The following is an 18,248-nucleotide window of genomic DNA, read 5'->3' on the forward strand; positions in this document are numbered from 1 at the left end:
ATGACCCCAGTCTGTAAAAAGGAGGAGGCAACTCTATCAAGCATTTTGACTGTATTATGGCCCCTTTTCGACTTAGAATAAATGTTAAAGTTTGCGTACCACCCCAAATATTTGCAAAGTTCATTGAGATATTGCTTTCATATTTTGCATACTTGTTTACCATCATGACCCCAGTCTGTAAAAAGGGGGAGGCAACTCTATCAAGCATTTTGACTGAATTATGGCCCCTTTTCGACTTAGAATATGCTTATTGTAATGTTTAAGTTTTACTCATTGCTTATATTTATACTGTCAAGCACTGAGAATAGTCGAGCGCGCTTTCCACTGACAGCTCTTGTTATTCAAATTTTTCAAATAGTAGAGCTTTTATTGGCATCCTTTCATCCATGTCAGCATCACCATCTGCCCCCTTGTCATAGAAGTTTTACATGTAAGCAGGTCTCGCAAAATCTTTTAGACCATCTGCTTTCAAGCTTTAACTATTATCTTTGGCATCATGAAATTATGCCCCTTTTAAGTTTTGCATGTAAGCAGGTTTCTCAGAAACCACTTACCTGAATACTTACCTACCCCATACTAGTCTTCGGCATTATGAGATGGTCTCACATGACAGGTTACATAACTCTAACTTTTAGTATATAAAATTGTGCCCCTATTTAACACAAAAATTTTGTGAAGGTTTTGCATGTAAACAGTTTTCTCAGAAACTACCTTACTTGACTAAATGCTTTCAAATTCCTCACAAGTTTTTGGCTTAACGGGGTGATCTCTGAGCAGGATTCATAATTCTGACTGTCAGTTTTGTATAAGTTATGCCTCTTAATAACAAAAGAAAATATGTGGAAACCACGAGACCATATATTTTCCATCCACACATACATCTTTGACATCAAGATTTGGCCTCATATGGCAGATTTCGTAACTTTTGATTACATTTTGGGAAAAATTATGACCTCTTTTTAACTTAAAAATTTTAGATATATTTGTAAAGACATTTTTTCAGGAAGTTTTATACTAAATACTTTCAAACTCTTCAAAAATGTTTGGCATCACAAAATGATCACTCTGAACCAGATTCCACAACTCAAACTTTCAGGGTACAAAATTATGCCCCTTTTCATAAAATCAAGAAATTTGTCTGTCCTCTAACTTGAGCAGTTGTGATCAAATGTTCACCAAACTTGTTACCATATTTGTGGGTATAATATCAAATCCAGGTATGATAACCATCTAGATTGTCTGCGTGGCTCGTGAGTTATAACCCACGAATAAGTAAAATCTGAAAAAATTGAGTGTCCACGCTTTTACTCACAAGTTCTTGTCCAAATTTTAGCAAATTTGGCCATGATATTGAATAAGCATAATATCTTGAACAGTTTCAATAACCAGCCAGATAGGCTCATTATTTCTTGTGGTGTGGCCCTTGAATTATTTAAAATTGAAAAAAATGATAATTTCCGCTCAGTAAATCTGATCTAGTGTTCACCAAACTCAGTCAAAATGCTTATGAGCAAATTATCTTGGCCGGATTGATAACAGACTGGGCAGTCTTCGTTACTCTGGAGTTATGGCCCTTGAATAAGTTGACATTAAAAAACTGAGTAGTCTGCGAAATAAGTAGAGAATTTAAAATAAAAGTAATTTGCAGTGAAGGGTGTATTTTGTTACATGTAGGCACTCTTCCTCAATTAAAAATTTTACGTTTATACTCATACAGTAGCAATTGGAATGGTAATTATGTTTCAGATCTATTAAAGGAGGATTTTACTGATTTGTCACGGCAAGTCACTGATATTGACTTGGAGAAGGAGATCACTCTGCCAGTCACGGAAGAAGGAAACAGGGGTCTAGGTGATGGTTCTGGATTACCCCCCTTCCCTGATCTGAGAGCTCTCAATCTTGCTTATAACAAGGTAAAGTTTCGAACATCTTACTGGATTTTATTTGCACCTAAGGATGTTTGTCCATCAGAAAACAGATGAAAAAAGTTTTGTCAGCCCCTAACTGCCCAGCACATAAAACAGAAAATGTGTGTGGTGGTGTCCTAAAATAGTTGTCTTATTATTTTTTTTCCTTTTAGGATCATGGTGGCCTTCAGTTTAATAGACTTCTGCATAAAAGCAGGCTGTAGGGGATGTGAGAGATTTTACACATTTCAATACCTTCCGTGATCACTCTGTAAAACAGAGTCTGCTATAATTTTGCTTGGTTGTGTTCTATGCTTCTAAAGGGTTGTTTCATAGATTTGATGTATTAACATGGCAAAGACATTTCAAGACTGTGACGAATTCTGCTCCTGCTCCGTATGGTGCAAACTGTGAAATTTGCTTCTGTCCTTAATGTGGAGACTGTGACAAAATTCCTTTCCTGTTCCTCAATGTGTATATCGTAACAAAGTCTGCTCCTTCTAATCAGTGTGATACTGACAGGTTGTGTTCCTGCCCCTCAATGTTGTGACTGTCTACTCCTGCTGTTCAGTGTGAGACTCTAACACTGTAACAGATTCTGCTCATTTTTATGCTCCCCAAAGGGGAGGAGCATATAGTCGCCACCTTGTCCATCCGTCAGTCACACTTCTTGTCCAGAAGATAACTCAGAAAGTATTGAAGATACCAAGTTGTAACTTTATACAATGATAGCGCTCATGGGGAAATGCAGTGACAAAAACTATAATTCTAGGTGATCCTATTTTTTAATTATCTCCCTTTTTTTGAAAACTTTGACTGGGGCATAACTTGAACATTTTTTTCTTGATAGTGTATATATTTGCTTTTAATTCATTTGGTGACCCTAATCAAAGTCTGACAAGAATACTGTCATGCTACTGTCAAGAATTTATATATTACATTACCCACAACTTATTGTCACCTAACTACATCAAGTATCAAATCTACTGCTTCCTAATGTGGAGAGTCAAATTCTGCTCTTTAAAGTGAGGACTTCTCAATGTGGAGACTGTTACCTTGGTATAAAGTGTCTGCCATCACTTCTCAGTACTTTTCTCGAACACTTTGCCCTAACTGCTTTTTAGCTCACCTGAGCCAAAGGCTCATGGTCAGCATTTGTGACCGCTCAATGTCCGTCCGTCGTCAGTCGTTCGTCGTGCGTCGTCCGTCCGTCAACATTTTCTAAAAAAATCTTTCTTCTTGAAAACCACTAAGCAGAATTACACCAAACTTCACAGGAATGATCCTTGGGTGGCCCCCTTTCAAAATTTTTCAAAGAATTGAATTCCATGCAGAACTCTGGTTGCCATGGCAACCGAAAGGAAAAACTTTAAAAATCTTCTTCTCAAAAACTAGAAGCCCTAGAGCTTAGATATTTGGTGTGAAGCATTGCCTAATGGACCTCTACCAAGTTTGTTCAAATCATGACCCCGGGGTCAAAATTGACCCCGCCCCAGGGATCACTTGATTTTACATAGGAAAATCTTAAAAAATCTTCTGCTCAAAAACCAGAAGCCCTATAGCTTAGATATTTGACATGTAGCATTGCCTAGTAGACCCCTACTAAAATTTTTCAAATCATGACCCCCAGGGTCAAAACTGACACCGCCCCAGGGGTCACTTGATTTTACATAGGAAAATCTTCAAAAATTTTCTAAAAATAAACCAGAAGGCCTAGAGCATAGATATTTCACATGTAGCATTGCCTAGTGAACCTCTACAAAATTTGTTCAAATCATGACCCCGCCCCAGGGGTCACTTGATTTTACATACTGGTACTGATGATAAACCTGAACAGAAAATGAGGTTTTTTACTTGTAATTTTTTTATTTCTGCAAATTGTAATCAATGGTCGGTATCAAAATAATGCTTAACCTTTGCTGAAAACTTAACATAATTCAAATTTATATTTAGTAAGCAAACTCACACAAAGTGAGGCCCTGAAAGGGGTATGTAAAATGGGGACTGTATGAATGTTGACTGATGATAAATTCGAACACTTTGTCATTTACAAAATTTTCTTGGTATTATTATATTGAAACTTTCCCCAAAAAGCTGCAGCAGTCATTCCTGATCAAGTACTGACAAGTTACCAAATGTCAGGCCTTCATGTTTCGACAGTGAGCATGCGCAAAAAACACCCTCTTCCCCAGTAATTTTGGATAAATATTTTTTAGACAAATAAATGTAAGTCATTTATTTATACAGAATGTTTACCAATTTTGTTTTTGTTTACACCAGTTGGTGTTTTAAGTGGAAACTATTAGATGGTGTGTTCAATTTTATAAATAACCGATTGCAATCGAATATTTCCAAGGTGGTCGACTTTATCATCTGTCCGGGTTTATCATCGGTACCAGTAGGAAAATATTTAAAAAATTCCTAAAAATAAACCAGAAGGCCTAGAGCTTAGATATTTCACATGTAGCATTGCCTAGTGGACCTCTACAAAATTTGTTCAAATCATGACCCCCAGGGTCAAAATTGACCCCACCCCAGGGCTCATTTGATTTTACATTAGAAAATCTTCTAAAAGTTTCTAAAAATAAACCAGAAGGCCTAGATCTTAGATATTTGACATGTAGCATTGCCTAGTAGACCTCTACAAAATTTGTTCAATCGTGACCTCCGGGGTCAAAATTGACCCTGCCCGAGGGCTCACTTGATTTTACATAGAAAAATCTTCATAAATGTTCTAAAAATAAACCAGATGGCCTAGAGCTTAGATATTTCACATGTAGCATTGCCTAATGGACCTCTACAAAATTTGTTCAAATCATGACCCCCGGGGTCACAATTGACCCCGCATGAGGTTCACTTGATTTTACATAGGAAAATCTTCAAAAATATTCTAAAAATAAACCAGAGGGCCTAGAGCTTAGATATTTCACATGTAGCATTGCCTAGTGGACCTCTACAAAATGTGTTCAAATCATGACCCCCCCCCCCCCCAGGGTCAAATTGACCCAGCCCCAGGGGTTATTTGATTGTACATAGGGAAATCTTCATAAATTTGCTAAAAATAAACCAGAAGGCCTAGGTCTTAGATATTTGATATGTAACATTGCCTAGTAGGCTTCTACAAACTTTGTTCAAATCATGACCCCAGGGGTAATATTGACCCCGCCCCAGTGGTAACTTAATTGTACATAGGAAAATCTTCAAAAATTTTCTAAAAATAAACCAGAAGGCCTAGAGCTTAGATATTTGACATGTAGCATTGCCTAGAGGACCTCTACAATTTTTTTTTTCAAATCATGACCCCCGGTGTCAAATTGGCCCTGCCCCAGGGGTTACTTGATTGTTCATAGAAAAATCTTCCAAAAATTGTCTAGAAATAAACTAGTTTGTTTCTTAAGATAGAGCCTTGAAATTTGGATGACAAGTACAGTTTTGCACACTGATCTGAAGACTGACTTTCATTGACCGTGAATATGACCTACTGACCTACTTTCTTAATATTTAGCATCAGTTTGATATTTGAAACATTTAGCTCATATTACTCAGGTGAGCGATCTAGGGTCATCATGACCCTCTTGTTGTAGACTAACTGTGTATACAGTCAAACTTGTGTTAGCGACCACCCGTGAATAGCGACCACCTGTCGACATCGACCGATCACTGGTCCCCCCATAGAAAAATGTTCATAAAAAGGCCGTGAATAGCGACCACCTGGCGAACGCGACCAGCGACCGGCCAAATTGATTCCCTACGGTCATATTTGCCCCCCATATAACGACCAAGCTGGACCGTTCCGGCTTGAAAATATTTGAAATCCGCCAAATTTTCATGACTTTAGCCTTATAACAAACATAATAATTACTGCTTGATTGAAAATTTGCAAGTTTGCACCGGCCGAATTAATACATAGAACATAAAGAATGCAAGAAGCTGTAAAAATACTTTTTATCAGCATGATAATGGCTAACTGAGAAGTGACCCTTCCCCCCCGAATAAAGACCACCTGTGAACAAAGACCACTTTTGCTTGTTCCGAAGAGTGGTCTTTGTTCACAGGTTTGACTGTATAGCATACACACTTTCAAAGTTGGGCGAAGTGTTTGAGAAAAGTACCCAGAACTGATTGCAGATATTTTGTTTGGAGGAAAGCACTCATTTTGCTGTGACGTCTGTGACGATCTTATGAAAATCAATCAAATAATATGGAAAATTATGCAAAATGTCACCTAAATCTGTACATTTTCTCTGTGTGTCTGGTATTCAAAAGTCACAAGCCTGCTTGGTGCCCTTCTCACATCAAAGAAATTGACATTCCCTGTGAAGTTCAAACATTCTATTCTGTATGTATATTACTTTACTTTCTTTGAGTAGATTGAGGATGAGGAAGCACTGCTTGCTGTAGCTGCCTGGCCTATGTTGGTTGAACTGATCATACACAATAACCCACTGACCACGGAGAATAGCGGAGATCCACCACTTCTACAACGCTTCCTTGGGGATAGGTTAGGGATCAAAATAAAGCGGTAGGAAATATTTTCTTACAGTAAATAATTTAATCTTCTGATGACACTGCAAAAACCTTACAAGGAGAAATATTTCTTTTCCTGTTACCCCATAATATTTAATATGGTTACCCAATTAACTTTTCTATACTTGTCGTCATGCTTTTTATACACCTGAAGGGATGTATTACGCTAGTTGTCCAGCTACTGGTCTGATTGCAATTTTGTTTCCGCTTCATAACTTAAAAATTCCATGACTTACGATCCTTAAACATGATAGGCACATTGCTTGATGGGCAGTGGATGGCCTTTTCAGATTTATGTGTAATTTGAGGTCAGCTGACTGAAGGTCAAGGTCACAGTGACTGTTGGTACAAAAACACTTTCAGAGGTCAGGGTCTCAATTACTTTTAAGTACATAAGGCATTTTCATCATGGGCCCCGCAAAATTATAGGTCACTTGGTCAAAGATCAAGGTGTTCATGGCTAAGTGAAAAAACATTTTTACCATGTGTTTCAAATGATATTGAGGTTTCCAAGTAAAAGGTCATAGTCTCTGTCATGCTATGTGATCAGATGGATGGATTTTGTGTTGGCACTGGATGTGTATCCACCTGTTACCAATTTAGTTTCTACTCAAAAACAAAAGAAAATTTTGAATTGTGATCATCAAAATTCATAGTCACATAAGCAGTGAATGAACATTTTCAGGTCAGAGGTCAAGGTCACTGTGACTTTGAATTTTATTTAAGCATTTCTTCAATACTTTATTGTATATGGAGAAATTCTGCAAAACAATGATGTATCATTTTGTAAACACATCAAAAGAATCTGTGGTTAATGGTAGCAGACTTGGAGGAGAAATTTTATACTCTGAAAGTTTTTGCTGGGGTTTAAGTACTAGTGCTCCAGTTTTGGTCATTAAGTGACTTTCTAGCTTTAATTGTTGAGGAAGAACCTAGATGCCACTCTGGGCATTAATACAGGCATACATGTAGAATGGCACCTGGGTACAACCACTGACCCTCCAGAAGCCTGTTCTCATAACAACCTGATCAGGGCTTGAACCCATGGAGGTGAGAGGTCAGTGACCTTAATCACTCAGCCAGAGGGAAGTTTAATTGTCACTATCTGTTATAAATTTGCCTGACACACTAGAAATCATGTTTAAATTTCATATGCTTATTATTTAGGAAGAAGGAATCGGAAATTGTGAAACCACCTGTTGAAATCAAGATGAAGAAATCTAGACATGTAAGAAAGCATTCTTTATTCAAACTGTAATAAGGTCTGAAATAACAACAGTGGAGTAGCAGAGGACAGAATTTTATCAAATTTTAAATTGATTTTGTGATTTGTTAAAATTCAAAAAGTATCCTTGCCATTCTGCAGTTTAAAATTGTTGATCCTGGGGATTTTCATTGTCTGCTTGTAAGCATTTGAAAACTTCACCATAAACTGGAGTTTGAATATTGATTATTTGCTTTGTCTCTGGTTGGTTATCATTGAAAATATTTGCTTCATTTGTCCTCCACCTCTGAGTCATGTGGGGAAGTTGGCAGTTACTTGCAGAGAACAGGTTTGTACTGGTACAGAATCCAGGAACACTGGTTAGGTTAACTGCCCGCCGTTACATGACTGAAATACTGTTGAAAAATGGCGTTAAACCCAAAACAAACAAACAAACATCAACCAATGATCAAACATACAAACTTTTGAATGGTCATTGGCAGTACTCATATTTGAGCAAAAGAAGATGACATTTTCAGGAGGAAAAAAATATTTTAACAAAAACTCTGATAATGAATGAAATACTGCAATTGCTAGTTACCTTTTTGAACTACTCTGTCATTCTTTAGGGCAAAATATACCATATAAAAATTACAGGGTTTTGAGGAATGGAATACATCATATTTCAGTTAAGTATGAATCATTTTATTTATGGAAGTAACTTGAAGTAATGATTATGACATTTCTAGGTAACAACCGTGGTACCAAAGATCCCCAAAATGAATGTAAATGATTTACTCATGTTAGAGGCTCCAAAACCTCCTCCAGCACCCAAACCAGAAAGAACAAGGACACACAGTAACCTTGACCCCCAGAAACCTCTACCAGCCATTCCTGCTTCTCCAGTTGAAGGTCAAGGACAAAGGTCACAGAAGGAAAAGGCTGGGGAAGAAAGTTCAAGAACAGTAAAGCAAGGTCAGGATCAGTTTGCCGAGAAGCAGGCGGAAAAACAAGATGGCGATGCTTTCTTTATGACACAGGTAATTTCTAGAGCTATGCTTTAGAGTTAATGATTATATCATGGATATTATATTTGAATTTAATTTTGTTAGTTGTAAGCTCACCTGATTTTTTAATAAAATGTAGGGGTAATGGTGTCACTTGATCGTAGGCATTGGTTAAGATTTTTGTTAAGGTCCGCTTAAAAATTGTATTCAAGCGAAAGCTTTTAATCTTTGTACACTTGTTTCTCATTACTGAATGTGTAAGTTGGAAAAGAATCATAATATTCAAGTGCAGTTTATTAGAATTTGACCCTTTTTATACTTAATATATGACTGGAATTTCTTAGATTTTGTGTACTTTTCCACTTTTCTAGGATACTACAAGAGCTATATATCTAACTTGCTCATTATCATTAAGTGATAAGTAGGTCAAAGACTGCAATCAATTGTATTTTGTCAGAATTATTACCCTTTTCAACTTAGAAAATTGGTGCTTCTTGGGGTGTTTTTTTTTTTTGTTGAAGTCTACTTTCCTTGAATACTTAGCTTTGAAACTTTCTATTTATCTTTAATATCAGTAGTTGAGTAAGAAGGCCAAGGACCATAACCTTTTCTAGCATATTGCCTTATGCCAAGCAACTCACACAAGCATTGTCACCCACAGACAGTGCTAAGTGATTCAATCTGAGATGCCACTTCAAACGTTATTTATTTAAAGGTGGATGACCAAGAAGAAGAGTCAGGGAAAGTGAAGGAAGACTCTTCAAGGAAAAAGAAAAGAAAACATGCACAGAAGGGGAAAGTAGAAGACTCCAAATACAAGGGATATGAAATACTTCTGGATGCTGAAGACGATACCAATTACTCACCTCCAAAAGGTTTCTTTATAATATATAGACATTTTCGTAATCTACTCACCTACAGTATTCTGCATAATGTATAGTCTCTATTTGTAATCTGCTCACCATCTTGTTTTGCTTGTACTTGTTTTATTTATAGTCTATTTTGTAATATACTTGCCTCCAAAAATTTTCTGTTTAATCTATAATCTGTTCTTTTCATGACCAAAAGGTTCCTGTCCCTGACAAGCACCTGTCAGTTATAATCAGCATTGATTGTTGGGCAGTACAGTCTGAAGATGCCCGTTTTCTAACTTACTTGCCTTCGAACAGTTTCAGTAAAATCTAGTCCTGTCTTGTGATCTTTTTATGGCCTAAAGGTTTCTGTATAATCTGTTGGCTGTTTTGTGACATACTCTCTGATTGAGGGTTTCTTTATAATCTACAGACTAAAAATAAATGTAGTTTGTTTGTCCATTATGGGTTAAACAGCATTTCTTAAACATTATTTAGACTGTTCATTATAAAAGGCAGTCAATTAACCTAAACCGTTATTTTCCAGATTCTTTACCAGTACTTACTTGTTTTCTGCAAGTGACTGACAACTTCCCAGCATGAATCAGTGGTAGAGACACACTTTTTACATTAGACATATCATCTTCTGTCAAACTGCAGTATTGCATTGCCCTGGGCTCAAAACTTTTGACCTCTCAAGAGGTACTGTAGTCCTACCTTCTGAGTTGACCAAGCAAGCTGCATTTTAGTTTACTAGCTTGAATGTTATAGCAATTATTTTTAGGGAATTTACTGTTGTGATAATTGATTTCTGTAGATATGCATGGGACTATAAAGGCACTGAAGTATGCACTTGGACATGAGCTGGTTTACAGAGATCCTGCTGCTCGATTGGACAGAATCAGTAAACCTGTAGAACCATACAGGAAGGTAAATACCTGTCTGTTAACATGCTTTCTACTTTATGTCATTCATACACACTTCAAACAACCTGTCAATGTACACACTTCAGTCTTTTAATAATACAAACTTCAAAAGATCTGTCAACTATACACACTATGTACTATTTGTCAACCACACACACTATGCACTATCTGTCAACCTTACACACTGAAAAATATGTAAACCACACACACTGTTTACTGCCATACAAATTAAACAATCTGCCAACCATACACATTATATATTATCTGTCAACCACACACACTAAACAATCTGTCAGTCTTAAACACTAAACAATCTGCCAACCATACACATTATATATTATCTGTCAACCACACACAATATATACTATCTGTCAGCCATACACACTAAACAGTCTGTTAGCAATAAAAACTGATCAATGTGTTAAACATAAACAATAAACAATCATTGTATTGTCTGTAAACATTACAGACTTTGTGCTATTAAGCTTGCACTTTAACTACATACAATCTTCAATTTCTGCATGTATTTTAGCCCCGAAAATATAGTGTTATTGCATCACTTGCGGTTGTCGGCGTCGCATTCTCGTTGCCTGGTCCATTATTTTGTCATCGTGTGTTCTTCAAATAACTATGGCTTGAATTGAATACTTGTTACCACATAAGCTGACCGTTGGCGAAAACACCCATCTTCGTTTGCAAGAGTTAAGGTCCCTTTAGTACTTAAAGTATCATTTTGTTAATTTATGTGGCAATTTTCTCCTAATATCGCTTTGTCAAACATGGATGAATTTTCAATCAATTAGGCATGACTGTACAAGTAAACAACTCCATCTGCTTGCAAGAAAGCCCACCTGACGTAAATCATACTTGTAGACGTTAAAGGTCAGTTTTATCAATATAAAGCTATTCCTTGTACTGCATACTTTGTCATCCATCAAGTGATTTAGCAAATAACTTTTTGCAGATTTACCTACAGATAAGACGTAAGTGTCGCACTCCAAACCAGGCCCTAGCTCAAAGGTACAAGTGACCACACTAGACTAAAGGTCATATTTCATGATATGCATTGATCAGGGCTGTGTATATTTTGTCAACTTTCTGCATATATATAAATATTGCAACTGAAAGTTTTCACCACATAAGGGACACTGTACATCGAACAAACCATGCTTTTGCAATGAGGCCCTAGACTTGACATCGGGTAACAATATTCAAATGCAAAATCAGGATGAGCGTCGTCACCTATGGGATGCTCTTGTTTTTTATTCTGTTGTAACTTTTCAATGATTTCAAAAGTTCTGTTTGTATGTCCTTAGCTACGTGTGGTCAAGGTAAGAATAAACCGTGAACCATTTCATGACGAAACAACATTTAGTGCATGAAAACATCAACATTAATTGATTGCTGCTTTGCTTATCATTTCAGTTTTTTTAGCATGTTTTCTGTGTTTAAAAATGCTTGCATAGAATCTCTGACCCATTTATTGATACAAAAAATTTTAAAATGTTGAATAATGAAGCCTAACAATAGCTAAGCTTGTGTGTTGGAAGATAATGTGAACATGATCTTGTTTGTTATCTTGCTTGTAGATGCAGTGTGTTAAAATAAAGAAATTTACAACAAGAGGGTCATGAATCATGACCCTGGATTGCTCACCAGAGTAATATGAGCTACATGTTTCAAATGTCAAACTGATGATTTTTAGAAATTTTACCCCGAGGGTCATGATTTGAACAAAGTTTGTAGAAGTCTACTAGGCAATGTTACGTATCAAATATCTAAGATCTAGGCCTTCTGGTTATTTTTAGCAAATTTGTGAAGATTTCCCTATGTACAATCAAGTAACCCCTGGGGCTGGGTCAATTTGACCCTGGGGTGTCAAGATTTGAACAGCTTTTGTAGAGGTCCACTAGGCAATGCTACATGTCAAATATCTAAGCTCTAGGCCTTCTGGGATTTTTTAAGAAAATTTTGAAGATTTTTCTATGTACAGTCAAGTAAGCCCATGGGGCAGGGTCAGTTTGACTCTGGGGGTCATGACTTGAACAAATTTTGTAGAAGTCTACTAGGCAATGCCACATGTCAAATATCTAAGATCTAGGCCTTCTGCTTTATTTTTAGAAATTTTTTGAAGATTTTTCTATGTACAAATCAAGTAACCCATGGGGCAGGGTCAATTTTGACTCCCAGGGATCATGTTTGAACAAATTTTGTAGAAGTCTACTAGGCAATGCCACATGTCAAATATCTAAGATCTAGGCCTTCTGGTTTATTTTTAGAAGATTTTGAAGATTTTTCTATGTACAATCAAGTAACCCCATGGGGCGGGGTCAATTTGACTCCGGGGGTCATGATTTGAAATTTTTTTGTAGAAGTCTACTAGGCAATGCTACATGTCAAATATCTAAGATCTAGGCTTTCTGGTTTATTTTTAGAAAATTTTGAAGTTTTTTCTATGTACAATCAAGTAACCCCATGGGGCGGGGTCAATTTTGATCCCAGGGGTCATGATTTGAACAAATTTTGTAGAGGTCCACTAGGCAATGCTACCTGTGAAATATCTAAGCTCTAGGCCTTCTGGTTTATTTTTAGAAAATTTTTGAAGATTTTCCTATATAAAATCAGTGACCCCTGGGGTGGGGTCAATTTTGACCCCGGGGGTCATGATTTGAACAAATTTTGTAGAGGTCCACTAGGCAATGCTACATGTGAAATATCTAAGCTCTAGGCCTTCTGGTTTATTTTTAGAATTTTTTTGAAGATTTCCTATGTAAAATCAAATGACCTCCTGGGGCGGGGTCAATTTTGACCCCAGGGTCATGGTTTCAACAACTTTAGTAGAGGTCCATTAGGCAATGCTACATGTCAAATATCTAAGCTCTAGGGCTTCTGGTTTTTGAGAAGAAGATTTTTTAAGATTTTCCTATGTAAAATCAAGTGACCCCTGGGGCAGGGTCAATTTTGACCCAGGGGTCATGATTTGAACAAACTTGGTAGAGGTCCACTAGGCAATGCTTCACACCAAATATCTAAGCTCTAGGGCTTCTGGTTTTGGAGAAGAAGATTTTTAAAGTTTTTCCTTTCGGTTGCCATGGCAACCAGAGTTCTGCATGGAATTCAATTCTTTGAACAATTTTTGTAGAGCTTCACCCAAGAAACATTCCTGTGAAGTTTGGATGAAATTGGCCTAGCGGTTTATGAGGAGATTTCATTTAAAGTAAAAGTTTACGGACGGACGCCGGACGGTGACTGATCCTAATAGCTCACCCTGAGCCTTTAGCTCTGGTGAGCTAAAATCTCAAACACTGTTCGTAGAACTTATCAGATCAGTTTTCCTTGTTATGTCTCCTCAGATTCTTGGGACACATTAGGCTTTTATGACCTGTCCACCACAAAATCGTGCCCACTATTTGTCACTTATTCACATAATCTGATGATGTGTAGAACCAAAATTTTTGTTGTTTGGTTCAAAGTCAAAGTCACACAGTAAGATCAAATATCATATACTGTTAGACAATATCTTCCATCTGCACAGTATACTTAAACAGTTCTGCTATTACTTCGCATTAAAGTTCCCACAGTAATATAATATGCAGATTGTAACTTACAGCTGTTAGTTCAAGGTCAAGGTCATTAGTTAAGCCTGGAGGTTATACTGAAGAATCATAAATATTCATAGGGGTGTATGAGTCCACAAAATGGAATCAGTGAATTAACATTCAAAATTGAAATATACAAATTCTATTCCCACTAAGTAGCAGTTATTGCAAGTCAGAAAGTTTCAAGTCTATGAAATTTAACAATTTCCATATATTTTTATATATATTTTTTTACTCTCTTAAAAGAACTTAGCCCGTATGTTTGACATGTCAGTCTGAAGTAGAGCAAAAATGAGTGTAGGCCAAAATCCCATTTGGACAACCCCACCTGCTGATTTTCTAATAATCTCCCATAACTTTATTGTCCTTATTTGTTGCATTTTTGAAAAATTTAAAGGGGATAACAAAACTTAAAAGATACCTGTTGATTCTGAAATACAAAAGATATTTTTATTAGTTCTTTGCTAAATTTTGACTGTTCTGTTCAGTGTATGGGAACTCAGTTTTGTCAGCAGGACAAGTTGTCCGAAAAGAGATTGTTTGGCTCCCAAGTGATCTTACATTTATATGTAGTTTTTATGTTCAGTAACTGAAGAGACTAATTCTAAAATGTTGTTCATCAAAACTTCTGTTATGAATCCAGGCTGTTAAAATTATATTTTTAAGACCAATAAATAAATCACCCAATTTACTAAAGTTTTCATGGCTTTAAAAAAGAGGAACAAATCCTTTATTTAATACCTTTGAGCTTGTTTTGACAAAGCTTCCAAATTGACAGTGGCTGAAGCTAGTAAATTTATATTTACTCAGTTATATTTTGAAGTAAATGTTTAAAGATAATCTTACTTTAGTCAATTCCTTTTAACAAACAGAATATAATTTGCTATGTTAAACTGCTCTACCAGGCAGGCCACTTTAACATTTAAGAAAAATATTCATTTCACTTGTAAATGCAGTATTTTGCAGGGCCTGTTCATTATGCAGTTAAACATTACAAAAATGTTCAATAGACATATAATTATGAACTACTGCTACAAAAACTCAACTCTTATATATTGCTTTTCATAATTAAGACAGGTAGGAAAACACACTTTTACCCAGCTGAATTACACTGCGAAAATTCTCATGTGACCTATTGCTGCATTTACTTGACTCTTTTATTTCTGATGACCCTTTGTCAGAACTTGATATCAATATATTTGACATGCATGTACTATGTAATATATGACTTGTCACAAGATCTATTGCAGATATTGACTTAACAAACTTTATATCATACAGCCACTATCCCTGCAATTCTGAGAAATCTCTTAAACTCTAAAGACTGTAACTCAGCAATGCTAATATTGGCACAAAAATTTGCTGGTGGCTGCAAATGTCTTCATGATCTTTATATTATTTGATGTAGTATAGGTTTTGAGATCTCTTGTCTGTATAGACCATAGGCATTTTATTCAATATTTCATTTCTCCTGCGAGTAAGAATTTAATGCTTTTTATGCCCTACTTTCAATTTTAAAACCATGTATATATTTATACCTAGTAAGACACCCTGATTAAAACTTTCGATTTTGAAAGTTTCTAGTCTAAGGAAAATTTGACCACTTGAAATGTGAGGGTATTTTCAAGGGCCATTTGTATATCTGGTAGTTGAGTATAACATACAGCTCAAAGAGAAGACTTTGCTTAACTTTATGTGTATCTTTATTTGGAATTTCCACTTCTTAGGTGATTGGTGGTATTGTGGGGGCATTTGGATGTATTAAAAATAAACTAGACAATGTTAACTAAAAATAGATCAAATAGATACGCATCTGCTTATTTTGTTTTGAGATAAGCTAAATTAAACATGAATATATTTCAGACTGAATATCTGAAGGGGCCACCACGAGTTACTCAAAAACAGAAAAAGGAGCAGATGTTGGCTGAAATGCGGGATCGGATCACGACAGAGGAAGCTGACCTTCAAGAGGTCCTACAAGGGGAAAATAAGGAACTGAGAAAACGATTCCCTGATTCTGATAGACTTCTCTCTGAGGTAGAACTTACTAGTACATAGTCATTTTACTGATTAGCAAAGAGTTGGATATTCTTTAAAATGGCATCTTATCAAGAAAACATGTACAAAACATGTAAACTTATTACATACTTCCCACTAGTTTTTTATCCAGTTTATGCCATGATACGAGACTGTACTTGATAATCTTACACAGTTTGCCACTGTAAATTTTACTGCGATAGGTTGAGGACACAATTCTGCCTGAATTTATTTGGTTCAAGTCGTTCTTGCTACACAAAACATGAATTCTAATGATAAATTATCAGTACTGAAATATCAGGGATTATTGTGCGACCAAAACAGAACAGTCTACTAACCTAAGGTTTAATCATCACATTTGCTGAAACATTTTTTTTTTCAAACACAAGTTTTCTAAAAGAAAGAAATTAGCTTTAAAGTATGGAAAATAAATCCTTCATGGAAATTTCTTAATTATAAGAGTTGTGTTTTATGACTTGCAGATTCAACGACGTTATAATGCAGTCAGAGTTAACTCAATGAAAGAAGCAAAGGATGCTAAGAAAATGCTAGCAGGAACTTTGCAGGAAGTGAAAAAATCTGACAGTTCACGAAGAGTGAAAATGGAAGTGTGAAATAAGTGATATTTTTGAGAAAAAACGTTTCAGAGATCAATAATCATGAGCAAAAATACTGCTGAATATTGCATTTTACACACACTTCATGCATTACATAAAAGTGACTGGATGTTATTGAAACTGTGATATGATTGTTATTTCATGTTTACAAGTGTTTATTTATACTGTTTATAATTTTTTTAGTGCCTTTATAACTAGGCTAAACTGCTGTATTTGACAAAGTATTTCTTGAAATTTTTAGAGCTATAACAATGTTTATATGAAAAACAAGATAGTTTGTGAATATATATTGTTCTATGTTACTGATGTAATTCTGATTTTTATAATTATGCCCCTTGAAAAAAAAGAGACATTTTCATTCTTTTAACAATGATGGACTGCTGATTTTGATTTTTATATTCTAACCTTTAAGGAGCAGGACTGTGTGATTATTGCCAGCTAGGATTTAAACAAAATTATATAGAAAGTGTGTCTCAACAATATCTAGATAAAGTTTGATAACTGGTGAAACATCCCATGAAGTGTCTTTGTGTACTAGTAAATAGGATAATTCATTAAAAGTGCATTAGAGGTAAATCAATGGAATAAGTTTTGTATTTAAAAGATTATGGAAGAATGGTCAAAATAAATATATGTGATATGCTTGTAAATGACTTCCATCTTTGTTACAAGAAGTTCGATTCCAAGATACCAAATTTTTAATTATCTGATGTTTTGTATGCATGTTATTTAATTATTTGGGGAGACATATTGTTTTTGCCCTGTCTGTCCCGCCATCAATCACACTTCATTTCTGATCAATTATTGGAGAACCATTTGACCTAGAACCTTCAATCTTCATAAGATGACAGTAATTACGAAGTAGATGATCACTATTGTTTTTGGGGTCACTTAATCAAAGGTCAAGGTCAAAAGAGCCAGAACATGGAAAACCGTTTCCGATCTCTAACATGAGAACCACTTAACCCAGAACGTTGAAACTTCATGAGATATTTGGACATGCCGAGTAGATGATTCTTGTTGCATTTCAGTCACTAAGCTGATCAGCGTCTTTGACTTTCACCACAGTAACTGTTACTGTCGGTCCAGTTCCCTACTGATTTCTTGCATATTACTACTAAGCTTTAGGGGAGAAATGTGCTTTTCTACAAAAAGCATCTTCTAATATTAAAATTTTGTTGTCGGCATTAGATAATTTATTTGCAAATGCTATTTACATTTTGCAGGTACTGTCTAGGTTCAACAAAGGTCATGACATTGACTACCAGAGTATGTTTGCGTAATCACGTTTAAACTATTCAACATTTTAACACATGTAACTTGGAATGTGGTAATCTGAAATAATGTTGTGGCCCTTTTTTCACAATACATACAAAATGCAGAACTAAAACAAAGCTATAATTTTCAAACAAGGTAATAAATTAAAACAATTTTCTCAGGCAATATACATAATTAAGAAATAATTTTATCTCAGTTAGTGACTTGTTGTTGAATACAAGCATGCCCGCGGGCAGAATGTCAAGCCTGCCAGCCGCCAAGTGTGACCTTGATCTTAGACCTAGGGACCTGGTTC

General features: G+C 35.8%; 1 protein-coding gene across 2 annotated transcripts in view; it reads left to right on the forward strand.

The window, feature by feature from the left end:
• LOC123554196 (X-ray radiation resistance-associated protein 1-like) overlaps positions 1 to 17,325 on the forward strand; it is a 30,404-nt gene extending 13,079 nt beyond the window's left edge. The window contains exons 8-16 of one of the 2 annotated variants that reach the window (XM_045344167.2): positions 1,747 to 1,913; positions 6,278 to 6,429; positions 7,602 to 7,662; positions 8,388 to 8,678; positions 9,361 to 9,520; positions 10,314 to 10,426; positions 11,739 to 11,753; positions 15,885 to 16,058; positions 16,541 to 17,325. In XM_045344167.2, the coding sequence (XP_045200102.2) occupies positions 1,747 to 1,913; positions 6,278 to 6,429; positions 7,602 to 7,662; positions 8,388 to 8,678; positions 9,361 to 9,520; positions 10,314 to 10,426; positions 11,739 to 11,753; positions 15,885 to 16,058; positions 16,541 to 16,672 (1,265 nt within the window). In that variant the 3' untranslated portion in view covers positions 16,673 to 17,325. The remainder of the gene's footprint in view (positions 1 to 1,746; positions 1,914 to 6,277; positions 6,430 to 7,601; positions 7,663 to 8,387; positions 8,679 to 9,360; positions 9,521 to 10,313; positions 10,427 to 11,738; positions 11,754 to 15,884; positions 16,059 to 16,540) is intronic. The other variant, XM_053548367.1, reaches the window with a different exon arrangement.
• The last annotated feature ends 923 nt before the right edge of the window (positions 17,326 to 18,248 follow it).

The sequence above is a fragment of the Mercenaria mercenaria genome, chromosome 7, assembly GCF_021730395.1.
Source record: "Mercenaria mercenaria strain notata chromosome 7, MADL_Memer_1, whole genome shotgun sequence".
NCBI classification, from domain to species: domain Eukaryota; kingdom Metazoa; phylum Mollusca; class Bivalvia; order Venerida; family Veneridae; genus Mercenaria; species Mercenaria mercenaria.